The sequence below is a fragment of the Halteromyces radiatus genome (genome assembly GCF_025201355.1).
Source record: "Halteromyces radiatus strain CBS 162.75 chromosome Unknown BX664scaffold_2, whole genome shotgun sequence".
NCBI lineage: Eukaryota > Fungi > Mucoromycota > Mucoromycetes > Mucorales > Cunninghamellaceae > Halteromyces > Halteromyces radiatus.
Window position 1 is genome coordinate 1,437,713 of NW_026251688.1, and position 19,591 is coordinate 1,457,303.

At 36.0% G+C, this 19,591-nt stretch overlaps 5 protein-coding genes across 5 annotated transcripts; 4 read left to right on the top strand and 1 right to left on the bottom strand.

Annotated features, from left to right (window-relative positions):
* Positions 1 to 89: 89 nt before the first annotated feature.
* On the top strand, positions 90 to 10,639 carry BX664DRAFT_259275 (uncharacterized protein; the record flags this gene model as incomplete). The annotated part of the gene is made up of 18 exons (XM_051540579.1): positions 90 to 381; positions 559 to 1,122; positions 1,255 to 1,404; positions 1,533 to 2,263; positions 2,569 to 2,791; positions 2,894 to 2,969; positions 3,063 to 3,337; positions 3,728 to 4,174; positions 4,256 to 5,396; positions 5,503 to 6,823; positions 6,947 to 7,130; positions 7,218 to 7,734; positions 7,836 to 8,011; positions 8,081 to 8,254; positions 8,348 to 8,598; positions 8,712 to 9,703; positions 9,851 to 10,290; positions 10,371 to 10,639. The coding sequence occupies 18 exons, from the start codon at positions 90 to 92 to the stop codon at positions 10,637 to 10,639; spliced, it is 8,223 nt and encodes a 2,740-aa protein (XP_051402934.1).
* A 687-nt stretch (positions 10,640 to 11,326) lies between these two features.
* Positions 11,327 to 12,797, top strand: BX664DRAFT_324638 (MEMO1 family). Its single transcript, XM_051543888.1, has 6 exons — positions 11,327 to 11,470; positions 11,571 to 11,676; positions 11,753 to 11,821; positions 11,899 to 12,011; positions 12,087 to 12,198; positions 12,265 to 12,797. Exons 1-6 carry the CDS (start codon positions 11,422 to 11,424, stop codon positions 12,719 to 12,721), a joined length of 906 nt encoding a protein of 301 aa, XP_051402935.1. The 5' UTR covers positions 11,327 to 11,421; the 3' UTR covers positions 12,722 to 12,797.
* Positions 12,798 to 13,450: 653 nt separating this feature from the next.
* Positions 13,451 to 14,915, top strand: BX664DRAFT_311622 (uncharacterized protein; the record flags this gene model as incomplete). Its single annotated transcript, XM_051542580.1, has 2 exons — positions 13,451 to 13,728; positions 13,811 to 14,915. The coding sequence occupies 2 exons, from the start codon at positions 13,451 to 13,453 to the stop codon at positions 14,913 to 14,915; spliced, it is 1,383 nt and encodes a 460-aa protein (XP_051402936.1).
* A 649-nt stretch (positions 14,916 to 15,564) lies between these two features.
* Positions 15,565 to 16,369, top strand: BX664DRAFT_291747 (uncharacterized protein). Its single transcript, XM_051541955.1, has 2 exons — positions 15,565 to 15,926; positions 15,984 to 16,369. The coding sequence occupies exons 1-2, from the start codon at positions 15,747 to 15,749 to the stop codon at positions 16,326 to 16,328; spliced, it is 525 nt and encodes a 174-aa protein (XP_051402937.1). The 5' UTR covers positions 15,565 to 15,746; the 3' UTR covers positions 16,329 to 16,369.
* Positions 16,370 to 16,389: 20 nt separating this feature from the next.
* Positions 16,390 to 19,229, bottom strand: BX664DRAFT_356036 (transmembrane amino acid transporter protein-domain-containing protein; the record flags this gene model as incomplete). Its single annotated transcript, XM_051547861.1, has 9 exons — positions 16,390 to 17,037; positions 17,101 to 17,325; positions 17,411 to 17,645; positions 17,719 to 17,874; positions 17,897 to 17,915; positions 17,982 to 18,138; positions 18,818 to 18,828; positions 18,911 to 18,980; positions 19,149 to 19,229. 9 exons carry the CDS (start codon positions 19,227 to 19,229, stop codon positions 16,591 to 16,593), a joined length of 1,401 nt encoding a protein of 466 aa, XP_051402938.1. The 3' UTR covers positions 16,390 to 16,590.
* Positions 19,230 to 19,591: the final 362 nt, after the last annotated feature.

The following is a 19,591-nucleotide window of genomic DNA, read 5'->3' on the forward strand; positions in this document are numbered from 1 at the left end:
TTTGACTTGATGACGCTGTGGATATGCCTATTACAATGACTGATCATACAGAAAAAGATCAATCTTCATCACCACAAACAAATCCAACCATGCCCAATACTGACAATTTGACGCCTTCATCCTCCACCTCACAACAGACCGAATGGTCACAAACTAGTAATTCCAACAATAGCAATACTTCTGGTGTCAAGTTACGAAGTGTACCTATACCCCAACCTCTTTTACTAAGAAATCGTGCAAGTCGTTCTTCATTTTCTTCGGTGGATGATTCTGGTGATACTTCTTCCCAAACTACTTCCAAACCTGGTTTGACGAATAAACTTTTTTGTGAAACTCCTTCAACAGTGGGAACTACTACAACTACAAAAAGTAATGTTTTTGGTGTCAATACTTCTTCTCCAACATCTCCCAGTCATGCCACTATGGAAAAAGTCTCTACCTTACCTACCTCCATCAATACAAACCATCGAAAATCTTACATTAGTGAGGGCGAATATTATACCGGTACAAGTCCTGGAAGCGACGCTGATGCAACTTACTTTGGTCAATCATCTTCAGCTCAAGGTTCTTCACCATCTTCGACTGTTGCCAATCCTTTTCCTTCTACTGAATCATCTACTCCACCACTTCAACAACAACAACAATTACTACAACAAACTTCTTCTTCTGGTTCTTATTCACCAAGATATTCTAGTCCACCTGCTGGATCTGGAGGAAAGTACATGGTCAAGTCAAAACGTGCAAGTTGGATTGATGCAAGTGCTTCTCATATGATTCCTTCTTCACAAACGCAACAACAAGCTATCTCAACTATCAACCCAAGCACTAGTAGCGGTATTACTCCAATCATGACGACAACACCTATCGACAATCGACAAACTCCAAGGAAGCGAACTAGTTCTATTAGCAGCAACAAGACCGATTTGGACTCTCCTGGTATCACTCCGGGTCACAAAACTGGCTCATTATCTCAGCTACGAGAACAGCAACAAAGATCTTCTGCACCTACTGTCAATAGTATCTCATCTATGTCTACTTCTCCTTCATCACCATCGGGTTTACAACGTCATCGAATCCTTCCCATTGCAATGTTTGATCAAGATACTATTTCTACTTCATCAAGTCAACCACTTCAAAGACAACAAAGGTATGGCTCAATGGATTCATACTTGGATGGAAATACTGCTGATATGGAAGATGTTATGGAATATGGGAAAGGTGATATCAATCATTCAAATATACCAAGTACACCAGGTAGACGATCTTCATCAGGCATGTCATATCGACGATCATTTCATGAACGCCATTCATCTGTTTCATCTGTTGTAACGGAATCAACTTCTGATGATTACTATTATTCTCCTGGATCCTCTCCTCAAGCAATGCAATCACCAGTGAATGTTAGTCCATTTCAAACTGCTATTGTTACCGACAAAGGTAAAAAAAAAAAAAAAAAAAAAAAAAAAAAAAAAAAAAAGTGTATTCTCATATGCTCATTTATTACATATATATTTATATTATTATTAAAATAGGCAAATCCAAACTAACCACTGGTTCTTCTACTTGCTCATCACCATCAAGATTCAATGTACCTTCTGATTATCTAGCTTCTGGAATGCCAAACACAGAACATCATCAACAAGCAATACGACGATCATCCATGACGATGCTTCGAAATATTCCCAGCTCTGAACTTGCCAATATTGTCAGCGGTAATTCACCAAATCCGATCATTGATGTTCCACCACCTCCTCATTCAACAACGACAACAGCAGCTGCAGTAACGCCCACAATAGAATCACCTCTTGTAACACCGGAAGGCACCACAGCAGAAATGAATCCATCATCAGCTCCAGGAGCAAACATTGATCCTAATGTCACAAACACTTTAGCCTATCAGCATTCATTACAATCCTTTCTTCGACGTCAATTATCAAGTAAACAACGGAAATCTAGAAGATCTCGATCAAGTAGTGGTGCTACTGCTGATCCTCTTATTCCTTCTGAATCATCCTCTACCAGCTCAACTTATGGACTTGATGCAGATAAAGATATTGTGGAAATTGATTTGGACGACAGCGCGATACCCCATCGATATCCTTCAACGCTAGTCACTTCACAAGAAATTTCTCAATACTCATCTTCCAGAACATCATCTACAAAAACAACGGATCCAAAACGACGTTCTTCTCAACAACGTGAACCGATGAAGAGTCCTTTATATCCTGCGCTTTTATTGGACGCTTCTCTTCCTGATTCTGGTGTCATGGACCCACACTACGTGTCTCTGCCTCCTCTCCCAAAACTATCGGCTGGTGCTGTTTCTTCATCAACAAGTACACCTTCCAACAACTATATGATGTCTACCTCAGAGTTACCCCATTGGAACGATGATACTGAACAGGATTACTTTTATACTAAAGACAAATCAATAACTCAACAAGAAGATGAAGGTAAGACTCCCTACCATGAAATAAAAAAAAAAGTTTAACAAATAAACAAACTGACAATTTATTATTATTATTACTATTATTATATATAGACTCTTTAGCAAATTTGAATGACCAGATGCCTTTCCGACCCTTGGTTCGGTCTTCGTCATTATCCTCTATGCGCCATCGAATTGGTTCTGATGAAGAATATGGAAGACGGTTATTTATGTCTCGGACGGCAAAGATTCGTAGATGGTGTACTCTCAAGTTTGAAAATCAAGATGGATGTCGACGATCATCATCAGCTTTACGAAGACGACGACAACAAAGACGACAAAGCAGTCTCAGTAGTTACAGTAGTACAGCGACAAGCGGCACAACTGGTGGTAGACGAGACAGCGACGGTAGCAGTATATGGCTTAATGGAAATCAGTCACCTCTTGCTCCACGATCTCCTGAAGCAAGAATTAGTCGAAGATCAACAAAAAATGGTTCTCGAATGCCTACTATCACTGTGACAGCACATGATGAACGATCGTTGGAAAATATACTGGCTAGTGGTACGGACGGACAACATACTCCTGATGAATATAGAGGTGGTCATTCTGGTGACAATCATGAAGGGAACAGTGATAATGGCGGTATCTCTACAAGTGGTCAACTTATCAATGCTATTCCGTGGGTTGACTGGTTAGAGGAATATAAACTTCTCAAGGCATCGGAAATGCGAAGAAGATCATCTGAAAATCCATCAAGCAAGGACTCAACACTATCACAGCCTTCAACTCCATCTCAGAAACCTTTATTACCCATCAGTAACAACGACACTACTCTCGTCCAGCAAGTGTTATCAACCTGGTGGAATAGCGTGAAATCCAATGCCGAACATTATTCTTTATCAAAACGTGTCGTGTACTTTCGCCGACGTGGTGGTCATGGTACTGAAACGAATAGGATATATTCAAGAACTGCTCAACAAAATACAGTTTTCAATGATTCTGATTTGATATCATCATCACCATCATCATCGTCTGATCGAATAGATTCTATCGCGCAAAAACAGCTCTCATCAACGCAATCTACTGGACGACGACATCGACATCGACCAGCTTTATCACTGGATTTCCACGACCTACCAAGAGCATTTTTACCTCAAGATTCTAATATCAACAGGGAACCGAAGAGCAACAATGATCACGATACAGGCACTTCATTACGACGAAGCTCTACAGTACCAGCAAAACGATCAAAATTGATTGACAATATGGATATGGATGATATCATGGATGTCGCAGCCAGTAATGATAGTGATAAAAACATGGTCAAGAATAATGACAACAACAATAGTACATCCTCAATGACTTTTACTGACACTGTCTTATCCAAGGAACCTTTACCAGAAGCACCTCCACCATCAGCTGCAACTACGTCATCTTATCAAGGAAGCGTTCAATCATCAACTGTCGACAGTCCATCTGCATCGCTTAGCTCATTAGTATCCACTCCTAGTTTACAGGGCAACAAGATTCTCCAACCTCCTTTGACAAGTCATAGTGTTCTACAACATTCCAGCAAGCAACAACAACAACAAGGTGCCTCCATAACAACAAGTGCATCATCATCACCATCATATGCTCGTGCTATTCAACGGCTTTCCTCTGGCACAAATCCTATTGAAAGAATTGGTTATCGATTTTACAATGCCGGTAATCGTATGGGCGCTTTTGGACATATTCTTAACCGTTACAACAAACCTTCGTCACATTCTGTTATCAAAGATCGGAAAGGAACGCAGCACTTATATGATAATACCCTCGGCGAAGATGACGACGGCGGTGACGACAACGATGATGATGATGATGATGACGATGATCCTTCTTCACAAGTTCAACACACTATCAAATCACGACTTCAATTTGCCAAGGAAGCTTGTGATAGTGAATTGCGAGAAATCATTGATGGATTGAACGAATATGTCGAACGAGGCTTACAATACGTGGAAGATATTCATGGGTATATTGACAAAGGTGGATTCGAAGAAGATAAGTCTGATGAAGTCCCTATATCAACAACAGTAGCACCTTTGACTATTACAAATACTGCCACTTCTGATTCGGTAATCACCTCACCTCCACCGTCATCACCATCAAGGCTTTACATGGATTATCCTAGGGTACGTCATGGTCATTTGGAAACTGGACTGGATGATATCGAAGAACAGGAAGAAACTATGGTGGATGAAGATTTGGTCTCATCAAATCCAAACAATGCTGAACATTTGATGGATCAAGATAACAAGAATGACAATAATATGGTGACCTTGATATCTGAAGATTCTTATTTACCTACTCCTTTTATCCTGACTCTACAAGAATTGATTAGCATGGCTCAAAATGTGATGGATACTTCTCTGGACACCATATTGGAATCACCAGGAACATGTGCTGATACTGTATCCAAGATTCAATCGATAGGAATGCAATGGGATGTTCATCCTGAATGGCCGTGTCGCGAATGGTACGTTCGACTTTTACTCAGTGTGGCCGCATTGAATCGTGTACTGGAATGGTGGGAAGCAGAACGTGGATTTTGGTTACAAGCATGGTCTTCAAATACACCAATAACATCATCTATTATACCAACACCAACGACAACTGCAACAACGGCAGCAACAAGCGATACAGAGGATACCACTGATTCTTCAAGACCGTCAAGAAAATCCTTTGCTTTGAATCATCGATTACATCATCATCATCATCATGTCGATAGGGACCGCGAGCAAGGTCAACTTTTCAATGAAACGGTCACATATGATGGAAATTCAAAATCTCGTGAAATCGATTCATATCAAGATGTCTTACAAGAAGCAGCCAATAAGAGCCAAAATTCCACAATATTATTAGAACTTAGTCTTGGAACTACTACGGTACAATATGTGAGTCCGGTTTGGCTTGATGTCATTGGGTAAAGTGCATGAAAAAAAAAAAAAAAAAAAAAAAAAAAAAAAAAACATGTAAATAATAGTGAATCATTAACATTTTTAAAATTTATTTTATTTTTTACCATTTAGATCCAATCCCGCTCAAGTAGTACATCAAAATATCTCAAAGTATGTCTCTTCAGATGGCCAAGATGTATTCAGGATGGCAACTGAAAAACTGCTAGCTGATGATTCTCAAACTGTGGAAGTACAATTCAATGCGTTGACTGCTGATGGACGAACGTTAGAAATGGATGGAAAAGGTATGCTAATGTATGATCGGGTTACTGGTGAAGCAAGTCATACTATGTGGGTGATCAAACCAATGTCTACAAGATTATGGATGGATCGTGCATTGACTCCAGTACAAGCAACAAGTGGAGATCGACAGTCTAATACTTCTTTGATGTCTTCAACCTCCGATAACAAAGATAAAGAAGAATTCTTGGCACCTCATCTTCGACATCGATCCTTGTCATTACCTACTATCGATACTCAAGCAATACATGATGGTACTGACAACAAAAGCACTACTATTGGTACAGCCTCATCAGAAACACCTTCGCTTTCCATCGAAAAGCTTTTATCACTTCCTCCTGCTATATGTCGAGTCTGTGAACGTTTAGTAGTTGCTGCCTTTTTCGAACAGCATTCTGAACTTTGTGTGGAAATACATCAAAGCGAAATGGATGTTACCATGTGCAACGACAACCTTCGTGATCTAAAACAACACATCTGTGAACTTCGGGATCAAGCCAACAATGAACTAGATGATTACAACAAACGCACCCCTGAAGAACGTGAAGCCATGGACAATGAACACAAACTCAATATCCAAGCAGCTCGTGAACAAGATGATGAAGATTCTATTTTTGGTTTCGAATTACCTGTAGAAGAGGCTCCAAGTGCAGTGGAATCCAAACTAGCGGAATTGGAGATTTATCAAGACCTTCTTGAAACGTTGGATGTGGCTATTGGAATTGGTATGCCTGGCGAAGTTCAACAAGATAAACCACTATCACCATCATCATCTTGTTCCTCATTCTCGTCAAACAACGATCGTACAACGCTACAATCTCTACAATCTCCTCGATCAAAGGATAGAATGATTCAAGTGATATATTGGCGACCCCCTGCTTCTGATGATCCTCATTTGACTGCTTTGATTCGCGAAGTAGAAGAAGTATCTCGTAACAAAGTCTCTACGGTCAACAGAATGCGTGATCGATTGGAATATAACGAAAGAACAAGGATGGATTTCCAGAAAGCAACTCACCAAGATATTGGATGGACGGAATTTGTTACTCCCAAGGATGATCTTACTGAAAATGACAACACAACTGACACCAACAAAATGGACAATATGAAGGAATCGGACAACAACAACAAAGGGACTGAAAAGAATGAAATTGTTGATGAAACCAAATCGTCGACAACACAGAATGAAACAACATCAGCTCCTACAACAGTCGAATCATCTGCAGCTATTACAAGTGAGTCAAGACCAAATCAATCATCAAGTGATCCAACAAAGAAATCGATACTTAGTCGTATAAAATCATGGAAAACAAAAGGAGCTAGCAAACTTGCAAGACGTAGTCGGGCTTACAGTAGAAAATGGGCAACAGCTATTGAACCTTTTACAACTGGTACAAACATGTCAATAGTAGAAATGGAAACAATTGATACACCTATGGGATCACCAGGATTACGACCAAGTCGGCCACCATCCAGATATAATATAACTAGTAACGACAAATCATCAACAGGACAATCAGCAAATACAGTGTCTCAACCTTCAGCAGCAACATCCTCTACGCCTCCTGTCACAACGGCAACAGGTCATGCAACTCCATCCAATACTCCACAACAACAAGAAGGAAAAGTACCATCAATGCCTCCACAAGGGTCTATCTCTTCTACTCGTGCTACAACGCCTAGTATCAAGGATTTCGATATCATCAAACCGATTAGTAAAGGTGCCTTTGGATCTGTGTTTTTGGCCAAGAAACGAACGACTGGGGATTACTACGCTATCAAGTTTTTAAAGAAATCCGATATGATTGCCAAGAATCAAGTAACAAATGTCAAAGCAGAACGGATGATCTTGATGACACAAACAGACAGTCCTTTTGTGACCAAGTTATACTATACCTTCCAATCAAAAGACTACCTTTATTTGGTGATGGAATATCTCAACGGTGGAGATTGTTCTGCTTTGGTCAAAGTATTAGGTCGTCTACCTGAAGACTGGGCTAGGAATTATCTTGCGGAAGTGACTTTGGGTTTGGAATATCTACAAAGCAAGAACATTGTTCACAGGTAAAAAAAAAAAAAAAAAAAAAAAAAAAATTAGAAAAGTGTACTAACTAGACTTGCTTTTTTTTTTTTTTTTTTTTTTTTTTTTGATGGATAATTTATAGAGATTTAAAACCGGATAACCTATTGATTGATCATAATGGCCATCTGAAATTGACGGATTTTGGACTTTCAAGAATTGGATTTTTGGATAGACGGGTGCAAGATGAATTATCAACGCGATCAACATCAACACCATCAGCGACAACAATACCACCATCATCAGTAACAGCAACAGCTCGTCATGGATTAGACCAGAATAGCAAAGAAATAACATCTGTTAACAACATTAGTCAAATCAATCGAAAAGAAACAAATCAAGATGAACCAGCCTCTCCTATGCCTTCACCTACAGGAACACCACCACAAACACCAGAAACAGCATCCGTTTACAACGATGATTTGACTCCAAGGCAAGGTGACGGTGTCTATCGTCATTCATATTTCAGTTTGCTCTTCAATCATCGACGTGATTCTTCTTCTAGTTTAATTTCTGACGACCCAAGTACGACTACCTACAGTGATCATTCTTCTTCACCTGGCAAGATACGCATCCCTATGACCGATAAGAATTTAGATGAATATGGTACAGACAACAATCCTAGTAGCAGCAAGACTAGACCTAATAGTATGATCGCTGGTTCTCGTAAACCTGCAACCAATTTGGCTAATGTGATTGATACATCTTCTCCTGGGCGCTCCTCTACCTCTGGTTATCGTCATCGTGGAAATTTGAAAGATACTTCTATCAAGCATGCTGTAGGAACACCGGATTATTTAGCTCCTGAATCTATTTTGGGGACTGGACAAGATTCTATGGTTGACTGGGTAATATATATATATATATACACTATAAAAAAAAAAGTTATATTGAATAATGACTGAGATCTTCTTTTGTTTCGTTTTTTTTTTTATTATTATTATTATTTTATTTAATATAGTGGGCACTTGGTGTGATTTGTTATGAATTCTTATATGGCTATCCACCTTTCCATGCTGATACTCCGGACAAGGTTTTTGAAAACATCCTCTCTCGAAGAATTGACTGGCATGAAAATGAAGTAGAAGTATCAAAAGAAGCTCGTGATTTTATGGAACAACTCATGACATTAGATCCTTCAAAGCGACTTGGTAGTCAAGGTGCAAAATCTGTACGAGAACATCCATTCTTCAAGGACATTCAATGGGATACTCTGATGATTGATCAACCATCTTTCATTCCACAACCAGAAGGTATGGAAGATACTGATTATTTTGATGATCGTGGCGCCATTATGATTCCAACATCATCCTCCTCCTCTTCTTCTTCTTCTTCCTCATTGCCTGCAAAGAAACGACATGACAAAACAAAGGATGACAATAAAATGCAATTGGATGCTAGTGCAAAAGCCAAAGTGGATCTCGCCAATGCAATCATTCAAGAACAGCATCCTACAGCAATGACAGATTCTTCTCTACTGCCATCTGAACCATCTACCACCACTACCACCAGCGGCAAACGACGGGATTCTTCTCAAGCGGAACAAAAAGCAATGGTGACGGAGACAAACGACGCTGAAAGGGAAAAGGATCATCAAGGTGCCGATTTTGGAACATTCCTTTACAAGAATCTACCAGTATTGGAAAAAGCCAATGAAGATACCATTCGCAAGATTCGACACGATAGCTCAGCAATAAGGGATATATCACCATCTGGAAGTAGTACAGGAACAACAAACAATATCAAGGATACATCTGATACTCCTTCATCATTCCGACCAAGCACTCTTCCACCCAAGGCACATCATTTGTTTTCTTCATCATCAACTGTCTCTCATTCGTCTTCTCTTCCTGGCACACCACAAACAACACCTTCAGTCTCCATGACAGGATTACACCCTCTGGCATCACAATCGACAAAACTCAATGGGAGGAAATCGATGGATATTCAACAGTTTGCTTTGGAAAATCAACGACCGGAACCTTTGCCCACTACCTCTGGAATGACATCCTCTGTAGCAATGACAACATCAACAAGTCAACACCAACGAACACGTTCATTATCTACACCTGACTGTCGTATTCCTACCGGTACAACAAGGACTAGTATTCCCTCAGCATCCAGCAGCTCAGCCGTTCCGCCCACTTCTATATGTGCACCAACAGCAACAACGACAACACCTCCATCAGGTTTATCGACATCACAATCAACCATAACACGAGCAATAATACCGATGGAACATCCAAAGACAGTATCAGCACATCGACTTTCTCAAGAATTGAATAGGGTGGAACAATATCAAATGAAGAAGGAAACTAGTAGTATACCCACATCATCATCAACTACATCATCATCATCACGAACTCCTCTCGCATTCTTAGTGGTAGATGATAATCCAATCAGCTGCAAGATCTTGGAAACCATTTTACATATGCTACATCATCAATGCGTGATTGCACGAAACGGTGCGCAAGCCATCCGGTCAGCAATGTGTGATGTGAAATATGATATCATATTTATGGATATACGAATGCCTATCAGTAAGTAGTTCAAGAAAAAGAAAGAAAGAAAAATAGAGACCAACTGACTGATTTTTTTTTTTTTTTGCTTATCTGTATAGTTGATGGGGAAACGGCGGCAAGAATGATCAAATCAACCAACAATGTCAATAGAGAAACACCTATCATTGCAGTAACAGCATATGAACAAACAGTTCAATTAGCAGGCGCATTTGATGAAATAGTATGTAAACCAGTGACTAAGAACGTGATCTCTCAATGTATAGACCAATTCTGTTATCAAGGAAAAAGACCCATCAAGTTGATCACCACGCCGGTAAATGGTCCCATCAAGATTGCCACTGTCGACAATCAAAATATTTCGAAATGAACATCTTCCTGTATATTAGTCTAGTTTAGTTTTATATGTTTCTTGTTTTATTCAATCAAGTCAAACACATCTTTTAGATACCCCTTTTTTTTATCCTTTTTTCTTTTTATTATTTAGTTTTATTATTATTTGGGCATCGATCTTTTTTTTTTCTTTGTGTATATCCTGTTGATCATCATCAACATAATAAAGAACATTTTATATGAGGAAGTATAATGATTGAAGGAAAAATCATTTTTTGATTTCCATTTATGTATAAATAATAATCCCTTGGACAGAAAATTTGTGGCAGTTTGATGATGGCTTAAAACGTTTGAAAGATGTATTTTATGAGCTTGGAAAAAGAGTTGGACTTCCCCCCACCTACATCGACTTGAGCCGAAAACTGATGATGCTCATCCCTTTATCATCATTCTCTTTTCATCCTGTTACTGCACGAATTTTTAATTGACCAATTTACAACAGTCATTTTTATCATTAGCCATATGAATGACGGAAGTCCTTTTTTTTTCAATGATATGAATCAAGTCATGTATTAAACTTGCCTAGTGAAATGGAGACAGAGTGGTACAAAATAGCGTGAGACCGTCAATCATGCATGCATGCAGAAAAAGACAATACTGAGTTTGAAAGCGTCGAAGTAGTTTTGGTTGGGGATGAAGGTCATATGTCCTCTTTCTCCCTTTTTTTTTTTTTCTTTCTCTCGCTCATATTTCTATTTATTTTACTTTTTATTTTTTTATTTTTAGTTTTATCTTTACTTTCCTGGTTTCAATCCCATTATGACGAAAAGATTAGCAAGTCATGCAGGTAGCTGGTATAGTGATTCAAGTAAGACATTTGACATATAGACATTTTTATAAACACGTATATATGGAGAAAGAAAAAGAAAAAAGGAACAGTGTTTTGTGATATCCTTCTTTTTTTTTAGAAAGTCGATTAAACAAGGAACTGGAACAATATTTGAACAATGTGCCTACTACAACCGAAAAAGGAGTTGGTTATCCTATCGATCAAGTTAGAGCCATCATTGCACCGTAAGTGATAAGAAAATAGTCAATACAAGAAAATGAAGGATTTTATTCTTTTTTTTGTTTTTTTGATGAATATTAGACACGCGGGATATACTTATAGTGGACCTACAGCAGCTTATGCTTATAAATGTATTGATGTTGGTACAATGTAAGTAGTATATAGGAGATAAAAAAAAAAAAAAAAAAAGAATGTGTTGTTTGACTTTTATATTTTATTTTTATCAGTCGACGTGTCTTTCTATTGGGACCTTCTCATCATGTCTATTTGGATGGATGTGCTTTATCGAAATGTGATAGTTATGAAACACCATTAGGCAATTTAGAATTAGATAAACAAGGTAAAAAAAAAAAAAAAAAATAGGATATAATAATAATAATAAATAGAAATAGAACTAATTAATAGAACTATATAGTGATTTCTGATTTGTATGATACTGGTCAATTCTCATGGATGAGCACAGAAGTGGATGAAGAAGAACATAGTATTGAAATGCATCTTCCTTATACATATAAGATCTTTGAAGAGTAAGTAAATTACTTTTTTTTTTATTATCAATGACATAATTTATTTATTATTATTTTTTAATATAGAAAAACACAAGATATCAAGATTGTACCTATTCTTGTTGGATCGATTGGATTGGTTAAGGAAAAGATGTATGGTCAAGTGATATCCAAATATCTTGAGGACCCAAGTAATTTATTCATCATCTCATCGGACTTTTGTCATTGGGGACGTCGATTCAATTACAATTATGATATGGGGAAAGAGATACCGATTCATGAAGCGATACGTAAATTGGATGATGAAGGTATGAAAGCCATTGAATCAATGAATGTGAATGATTTTTCTGATTATTTGATAAGAACAAGAAATACTATTTGTGGACGACATCCTATTGCAGTATTGATGGCAGGATTGGAACATTTAAAAGAATATGATAAAAAAATAGAATTTATAAAATATGATCAAAGTAATCGTTGTTATACAATAAAAGATAGTAGTGTTAGTTATGCTAGTGGTTTTGTAACTATTATGAAGAAATAAAAATAAAAAAAAAGGAATCAATTTTATGTCTAGTTTTCTTTAAAATGATTTCAAATTGACTGATTGTCTTAGATCCAAAAATAGACTTTTTTTTTTCTCGATGATGTTGTTCCATTTTCTTTTTTTTTTTTTTTTTGATACTCCTTTTTTTTTTTTTTTGTTTTCTTTTCTAATCTCCTCCCCTTTCCCCTTTTTTTTCCCTCTTTTTCTTTCTTTCTTTTTTTCTTTTTTTTTTATTTTTTTTATTTTTATTTTTATTTTTCTTTCTTTTACTTCAATAATTTGTATTATAAACTTTTATCTTTTTTTTTTATCTATCTTTACTATTTACTTTCTACTTTGAACTTTTATTGATTCCTCCTTTTTATTAAAGTCATGGGTCAGTCTGGAAGTAAACCTCCTGGTTCATTACCATTTGGTTATGTTGCTTATATGGATACATCAATCAATAATAATAATAATAAACAAGAAAAAGAAGAAGAAGTAAAAGAAAAAGAAGAAAAAATTGAAAAAGATAGATTATTAGTGGTACCTCATCAATATGGACTAATGAAACAAAACAACAACAACCTTCATACTCATCATCAATATCGACCGTACACACCTCCTTCGCCACCTACTCCTTTATCTTTCAATTTGTCAACTTCTACTTCTTCCTCCTCTTCTACTTCCTTCTCTTTATCTACTCATATCGACAACAACAACAACAAGAACGATATATCAAACGAAATGCCGCCTTCTCATTGGATGACACTCATGAATGATGTGACCTATATCGACTCTACTTATTATCAAAAAAATATTACACCATACAACCCTAGTGATGATCATACTACAGGAAATCCTCTTCCTCCTTTGCCACCTTTCACCATGACTGAAAAAATACTTACATCAGCGGATCTTCAAACCATCGACAAAACTATGCATGTTATTTCCTTGTCCCAACAAAATTTAATTCGTCTCAGTCCCTCTATTGGTCTATTCACTAGGATCTGCAAATTAGACTTGTAAGGTTTTTTTTTTTCTTTGAAAAGTTAAAAAAGAAATATATACTAATAATCATTCATTATTATTATTATTATTATTCAGATCAAATAACAAATTATCATCTATCCCAACTACTATTGGTTATCTTTATCAATTGGAAGCTTTATATCTCGGCAATAATCAATTGGACAGTTTACCTGATACTATAGGTTATTTAACGAAATTAGTTGAATTGGATGTATCACATAATCAACTTACTACATTGACTCCTTGTATGGCATATCTCAAGAAACTTCAAGCATTGACGGTGGCTCATAATCAATTACAAGATTTACCTGTTCATTTGGTTATTGGATTAAAAGGTCTAACTATATTAGATTTATCTCACAACCCTATTACCATTTTACCAGCTGAAATCACACAACTTCATTTTCTTCGACGATTACTTTTGGAAGGATGTCCCCTGATGGATCCTGATTCAACAAATATTAAACCACCTTGTTATCCTTTGGTTCATTCACCACCCAGTTTATTGGAATATTGCGCCCGCACCATTGTACGCGATACCAAACGACATCAATATTATCAACAAAGATTTCCTCAATTATCAGATCATTTGATTGAATATCTCAATTCTGGAACACCATGTACTCTTTGTCATGCACCTTATTTTGATACTTATGTAGCTCGAGGTCGACTTGTGGAAAGAAGTAATCGTTGGATTCCGGTCGAATATCGTTTATGTCAGGCTCATTTTACGGATGAAACGAATCGATTATTATATATGTTCTCATCATCATCATCATCACCATCATTGGATCATACATTGACCTCTTCTTCTCCATCATCAATATCTTCAACATTTTCTTGGCATCGACCTTATCGACCTCCTTTACCACAATTACCAAACAAAATCAAACGGAAATCTATATATAATCATTCAATCACTACCGATTCGATATCCACTATCACTGAAACAACTACTACAGCTGTAATGATGGAAAGTGTAATACAACAACAACAGCAACAACAACAACAACTATTGATGCAAGATGATACAAGAATGGATCCTATCAATAATAATGGTTGGCGAGCTCATAGAATGAAAGTAATGAACAAAAATCAATCTGGTTTTTTATCTTTGACAAAACTTCCTTCTAATGGCAATCGACAAAGTGATGATCCTCAACAACAACAACAATTGTGATCCCATTATTATTTTTTTATTTTATTTTATTTTATTTTTTTTCTTTTTTTTCTTTTTTTTTTTTTTGTATTTGACATATATTATATATTATCTAGTGTAGTGGTATTTTATTTTTATACCCCCTCCCTTTTTTTTTTTTGTATGTGTGATGATGTTGTATGCATGTACGTTATTTTAGATTATGTAGTCGATTCTTTCTTTTTTTTTTTTTTTAGTTAGTTATCATATCTTGTTTATATTTATATATACAAAATGTTTGTAGTTTATCTATATACCAATAAATACCCGCCTTTTTTTTTTTTTTTTTTTTGTAACTGTCATCAACTTTTATACAGAAATTGGGAATTGACTGACGAGGATTACCTTATTTGGTTACGTTTCGAATGTGGCTTCATATGTAGAAAAGAAAATAATAATCAAAAGTCTTTATGATACATCGAAACAGCTTTTTTGTTTGTTGTGCTACTGTATCATATGATATTTAAGAGAAGATTGATTCTGATGCCATATTTTCTTTTTTTTTAATCCTTGGTCTTTTGTTCCCACAAAAGGATTCACCTGTGTAACCATTTTACTCTTTGCCGAGCGGAGAAAATAGGTCATGTTGTTTCCCCCAACCTTCATTTATTTTTTTTTCTACTATTGTTGTTTTTTTTTTTTTTTTTTTTATTATTCTTTCTTTCTCATATTGATCTCTCTCTTCATTCTTTCTTTATTTATATATATATACTCTTTTTTTTTTTTAGTTTATTTACAGTCTTTATAGTGAAATAACAAGAGAACCTCGTCTTAAACTTATATTACTTACTCTCACGGAACAACATCCAGAAGATGCGTTTTGATTCACTGTCAGAGGAACTTCAATCGATCACCAAAGATTATGACTATGGTATTGTTCCTGGATCGGCAGCCGTGTTTGTCAAGGATGAAGTTATGGGTATTGGTCGGTTAGATTTGACTTTATTGGAAGGAATTATGATTGTAATTGAAGTTTCTAATGAAGGATATAAGGTATAAAAAAAAGTGTGTATTTCTTGTCGTTTGTAGTAACATCTTTTATTATAATAGATTGCATCATCGTCACCATTATCTGAAGATCCAGTAACTTTAGCGGCTGCAGATCAAGTTCAAGCATGTGTAGATCAACAAATCTTTGAAACCATGGAAAATCTCTTGATGACTGCCTCACCATTATTTCGTGAACGGTTTCAGGCCACTTTATATGATAAACTTGAAAAAGTTCAACAATTACAACTGATCGAACAACAACAACAACAACAACAACAAGTGGAAACTTCTTCTTCCCATCATACCAATTTGACGACCACTTCATCTTCGGCCTTCAACTCTAATACCTCTGCGACGACGGATCAACAAGACCTGATGGATGAAATTAATCAATGGATCCACTAGTTAGCTTCCTTTTTTTTTTTTTTTTTTTTACTTCACTATAGACCATGATCAATATTCTTTTTTTTTTTTGGAATTTTATTGAAAGGAATGACTCGAATAAAGAACTCGATGATGTATTATTTTCTTAATTATTTCCTTTTTTTTATATATATGATGAATGATAAGAATTGGGGCGCTTTTTTTTATTTTTATTACAGATGTATTAAAATACTATATAAAGAAAAATAGGAAGGATGCTGACTATTAACTACTATGATACAAATTAGATAAAAGTCCACAGAGTACCTGCGATGGCCAAAATAAAACAAAGGAAGACCAAGAGACAAAGGATGCACTTTTCCCATAGAGGTAAGACGGAGCCAAACAACTTGAGATAACAAAGGATAGGAAATACCCCGGCCAGAATGAAAGAAAAACAGGCACCCATAAAAGACATAATACGATCAAACCGAGGAACAATATGAGCCAATAACACTATCAACCCACTCACCATCACTTTCCCCATTACCATAATGACTTGACTCCGCAGTGGATGCTTGTAACACCATGCTTCAATGGAAGGCTGTCGCACCAAGGCAAGTTGCCAACTGAGGTTCACTGGATGAATGTTCAGGCCATATTTGGTAATCGGATTTAAGACCATCAACCACATTGTCATTTGATTCACTATTGTATTGTATTCTGGAACTGACATCAAATTTTGAGTGATCTAAGCATATATATATATAAAAAAAAAGTAATTATCCTTATCTTGCATTCACCATCATCTTACCTCTTGCATTGTATTGGATCCAAACATTCGATAACCAGCCACCGCCATCGTCATATAAATACATGCTGTGATAGTATAAGTCCAGTCCATGACCTTTGCATAATGTTTCGGTTCCTTCATATCACGGTATATACTCGGAAGGCAGACGTGAGAACTGAATCCATCTAAAAGAAGACCAATACTTCTCGGAAATATCATCCAATTGGCTGGCCACCATGTTGTATCCTTATCATCCATCAAACATATATATATATATGAAGCAAAGTTAGAGCACTGTCTTTTTCTTTTTTTTTTTTTTTGGTTTACTTACAGCTGCTTCAATCAAAGAACCAGGTTGAGTTGTTTTGATGGATCCCATGATAACCACGACACTAAGGGTCCATAAGATACTGATGATACCAAGAAGACTTGTATAAGATAAATGTCGGATAGGAATAAAACTCATGGGTGTGAGAATAAAAAAGGAGATCATACACATTAATAGAGGATCCATACTTGGAAACAGAGAAATCAATCCATCTATTAATAAGACGACAAGGGCAACACTACATGTATTACAAAAAAAAAAAAAAAAAAGACATCAATCTGTTATTCTTGTTCTTGCTTTCCATCTTTTACCAGAAAGCCACTAAATCAATCAGACTGATCGCAGACACTACAATACGACCTTGTTTCCCAAAAGCTTCAGCTGCGATATCTCCATAAGTATATGTTCCAGGATAAGCGTATAAACATTTGCCCAACATTTTTGCTGTATAATTCGTCAATCCCAAGCTAAAAGAAAAGAGAAGGGAACCCAATATCCAACCAGTATACTATTGTATAACAAAAAAAAAATTGTAAATCAAATGATGATCCTTTTTTTTTTTTTTTAGAAATACTTGCCTTGAATCCAAGAGGTATAGTCAATAGGCCTACACCTGCAAATATATTGATGGAATTGAATAGAGATTGTAAAATATTGGACTTTTTTTCATGATAGTCATCTAAAGGATCTGATATATCTTGACAAGTATCCGCCAAAGTAGATCTTCGGCTCTATCATATCACATCATACCGAATCATGTCATCAAACGAGAGTTAACAAAAAGAAAAAAAACACGAGCATAATGATTTCTTTTATCAAAAAGTTGTTGTTATTATTTTTTTCCTACCGAACAAACAGAAGAGACTGGACTTGTACCGTATTTCATCATATATCAATGATAGACTTGAGAATAAAGGGAAAAAAAAAAGGAAGAAGACCAGAACAGAGGAATAGATACAAAGGCATCATCAAACACAGAAGTGGTCAAATAATGGAGTTTTCTAAGGAGACCTGCATTGTCCATCTTACCATCCCAATAAACGCCAGAAAAGCTAGACTGACGGTGTGGAATATGATGATAAGCATTAAAAAAAAAAAGGATCAACGTCGGGAATGTGTTGTATTTAGTATCGTTTACATTAGAAAGGATTTTTGAAGTGATCGACATCATAACACACCGGTATTCAAGAACGGGTAGCATAAAAAAAAAAGATTAGATTATCATTTCCCAATCATTTGAATTCATTACCTCCTTTTCCCATACGTGAGTCATAAAATATGCTTGATTAACTTATCAAATCTACATTAGATCATCCAATCATCTTGGGCTATAACTAATTGTAAAGATTTGTGGTTTTTTTTTTTTATTCGGTAGTCGGTTCATCACATCCCTTTTGTTCGATATCTGACCAGTTTTAAAGCTATCAAAAAAAAAAAATTCTGCATCATTAGATTATCAATACCTCCTTGTTGTCTTCTATCTCCTTCGCGTCATTAACTTACCATCATCACAACACCGCGTTGCATGATTCCAATTTCCATGTATAGTGTTCCAATTGACTGAGAAATTTGGCTATAAAAATAAGAATGAGGTCAACTTATATATAAACTAAAGTTCTAACTTTTTAACAAAAGTGATTGACTTTTGATTCAAATGTCGATTCATTCGATAGAGAAATAAGAACGAATGCAGAGCCAGAATAACTTTCAAAGTCAATGCCGGTTTTTTTTTTTAGAGTACCTTGTGATATAATGTTGTTCTAATGGGTAAAAATAGATGTTGAACATCTAAGATGCAACATACAGGACCAGATATAACCATAAATAGATATGAGATCTGGAAGTGGATGACAATGGTCCAATAATAATAATGGTTGAATCAATAGTTCATGGTTGTATGTTTTATCGTCTAGTTTTATTTGTTATCTTATAAAGAAAAGGAGAGTAGTGACATGTAGAAAAAAAAAAGAAAGAAAAAAAGGAGAAATAAAGAAAAGAAATGAAAAATAAAGTTTTATGCCCGATCACACCGCTTGAGACAGAAAAAGTCGATGATCTTGGCCTGCATTTTTTAAGATCGTCTCAGTAATTTTAATGACTCTCCGTGCATTGATATCTACAAAAAAAAAAAAAAAAAAAAAACGATAAAGACAATGATGATTACTATATTTGGTCTTCATAGGA

Coding starts and splice junctions, on each gene's coding strand:
- BX664DRAFT_324638 (XM_051543888.1), top strand. CDS start 11,422: ATGACGAAAAGATTAGCAAGTCATGCAGGTAGCTGGTATAGTGATTCA. Junction 11,677..11,752: donor GTTAGAGCCATCATTGCACC/GTAAGTGATAAG, acceptor GATGAATATTAG/ACACGCGGGATATACTTATA. Junction 12,012..12,086: donor TTTAGAATTAGATAAACAAG/GTAAAAAAAAAA, acceptor AGAACTATATAG/TGATTTCTGATTTGTATGAT.
- BX664DRAFT_291747 (XM_051541955.1), top strand. CDS start 15,747: ATGCGTTTTGATTCACTGTCAGAGGAACTTCAATCGATCACCAAAGAT. Junction 15,927..15,983: donor TTTCTAATGAAGGATATAAG/GTATAAAAAAAA, acceptor TTATTATAATAG/ATTGCATCATCGTCACCATT.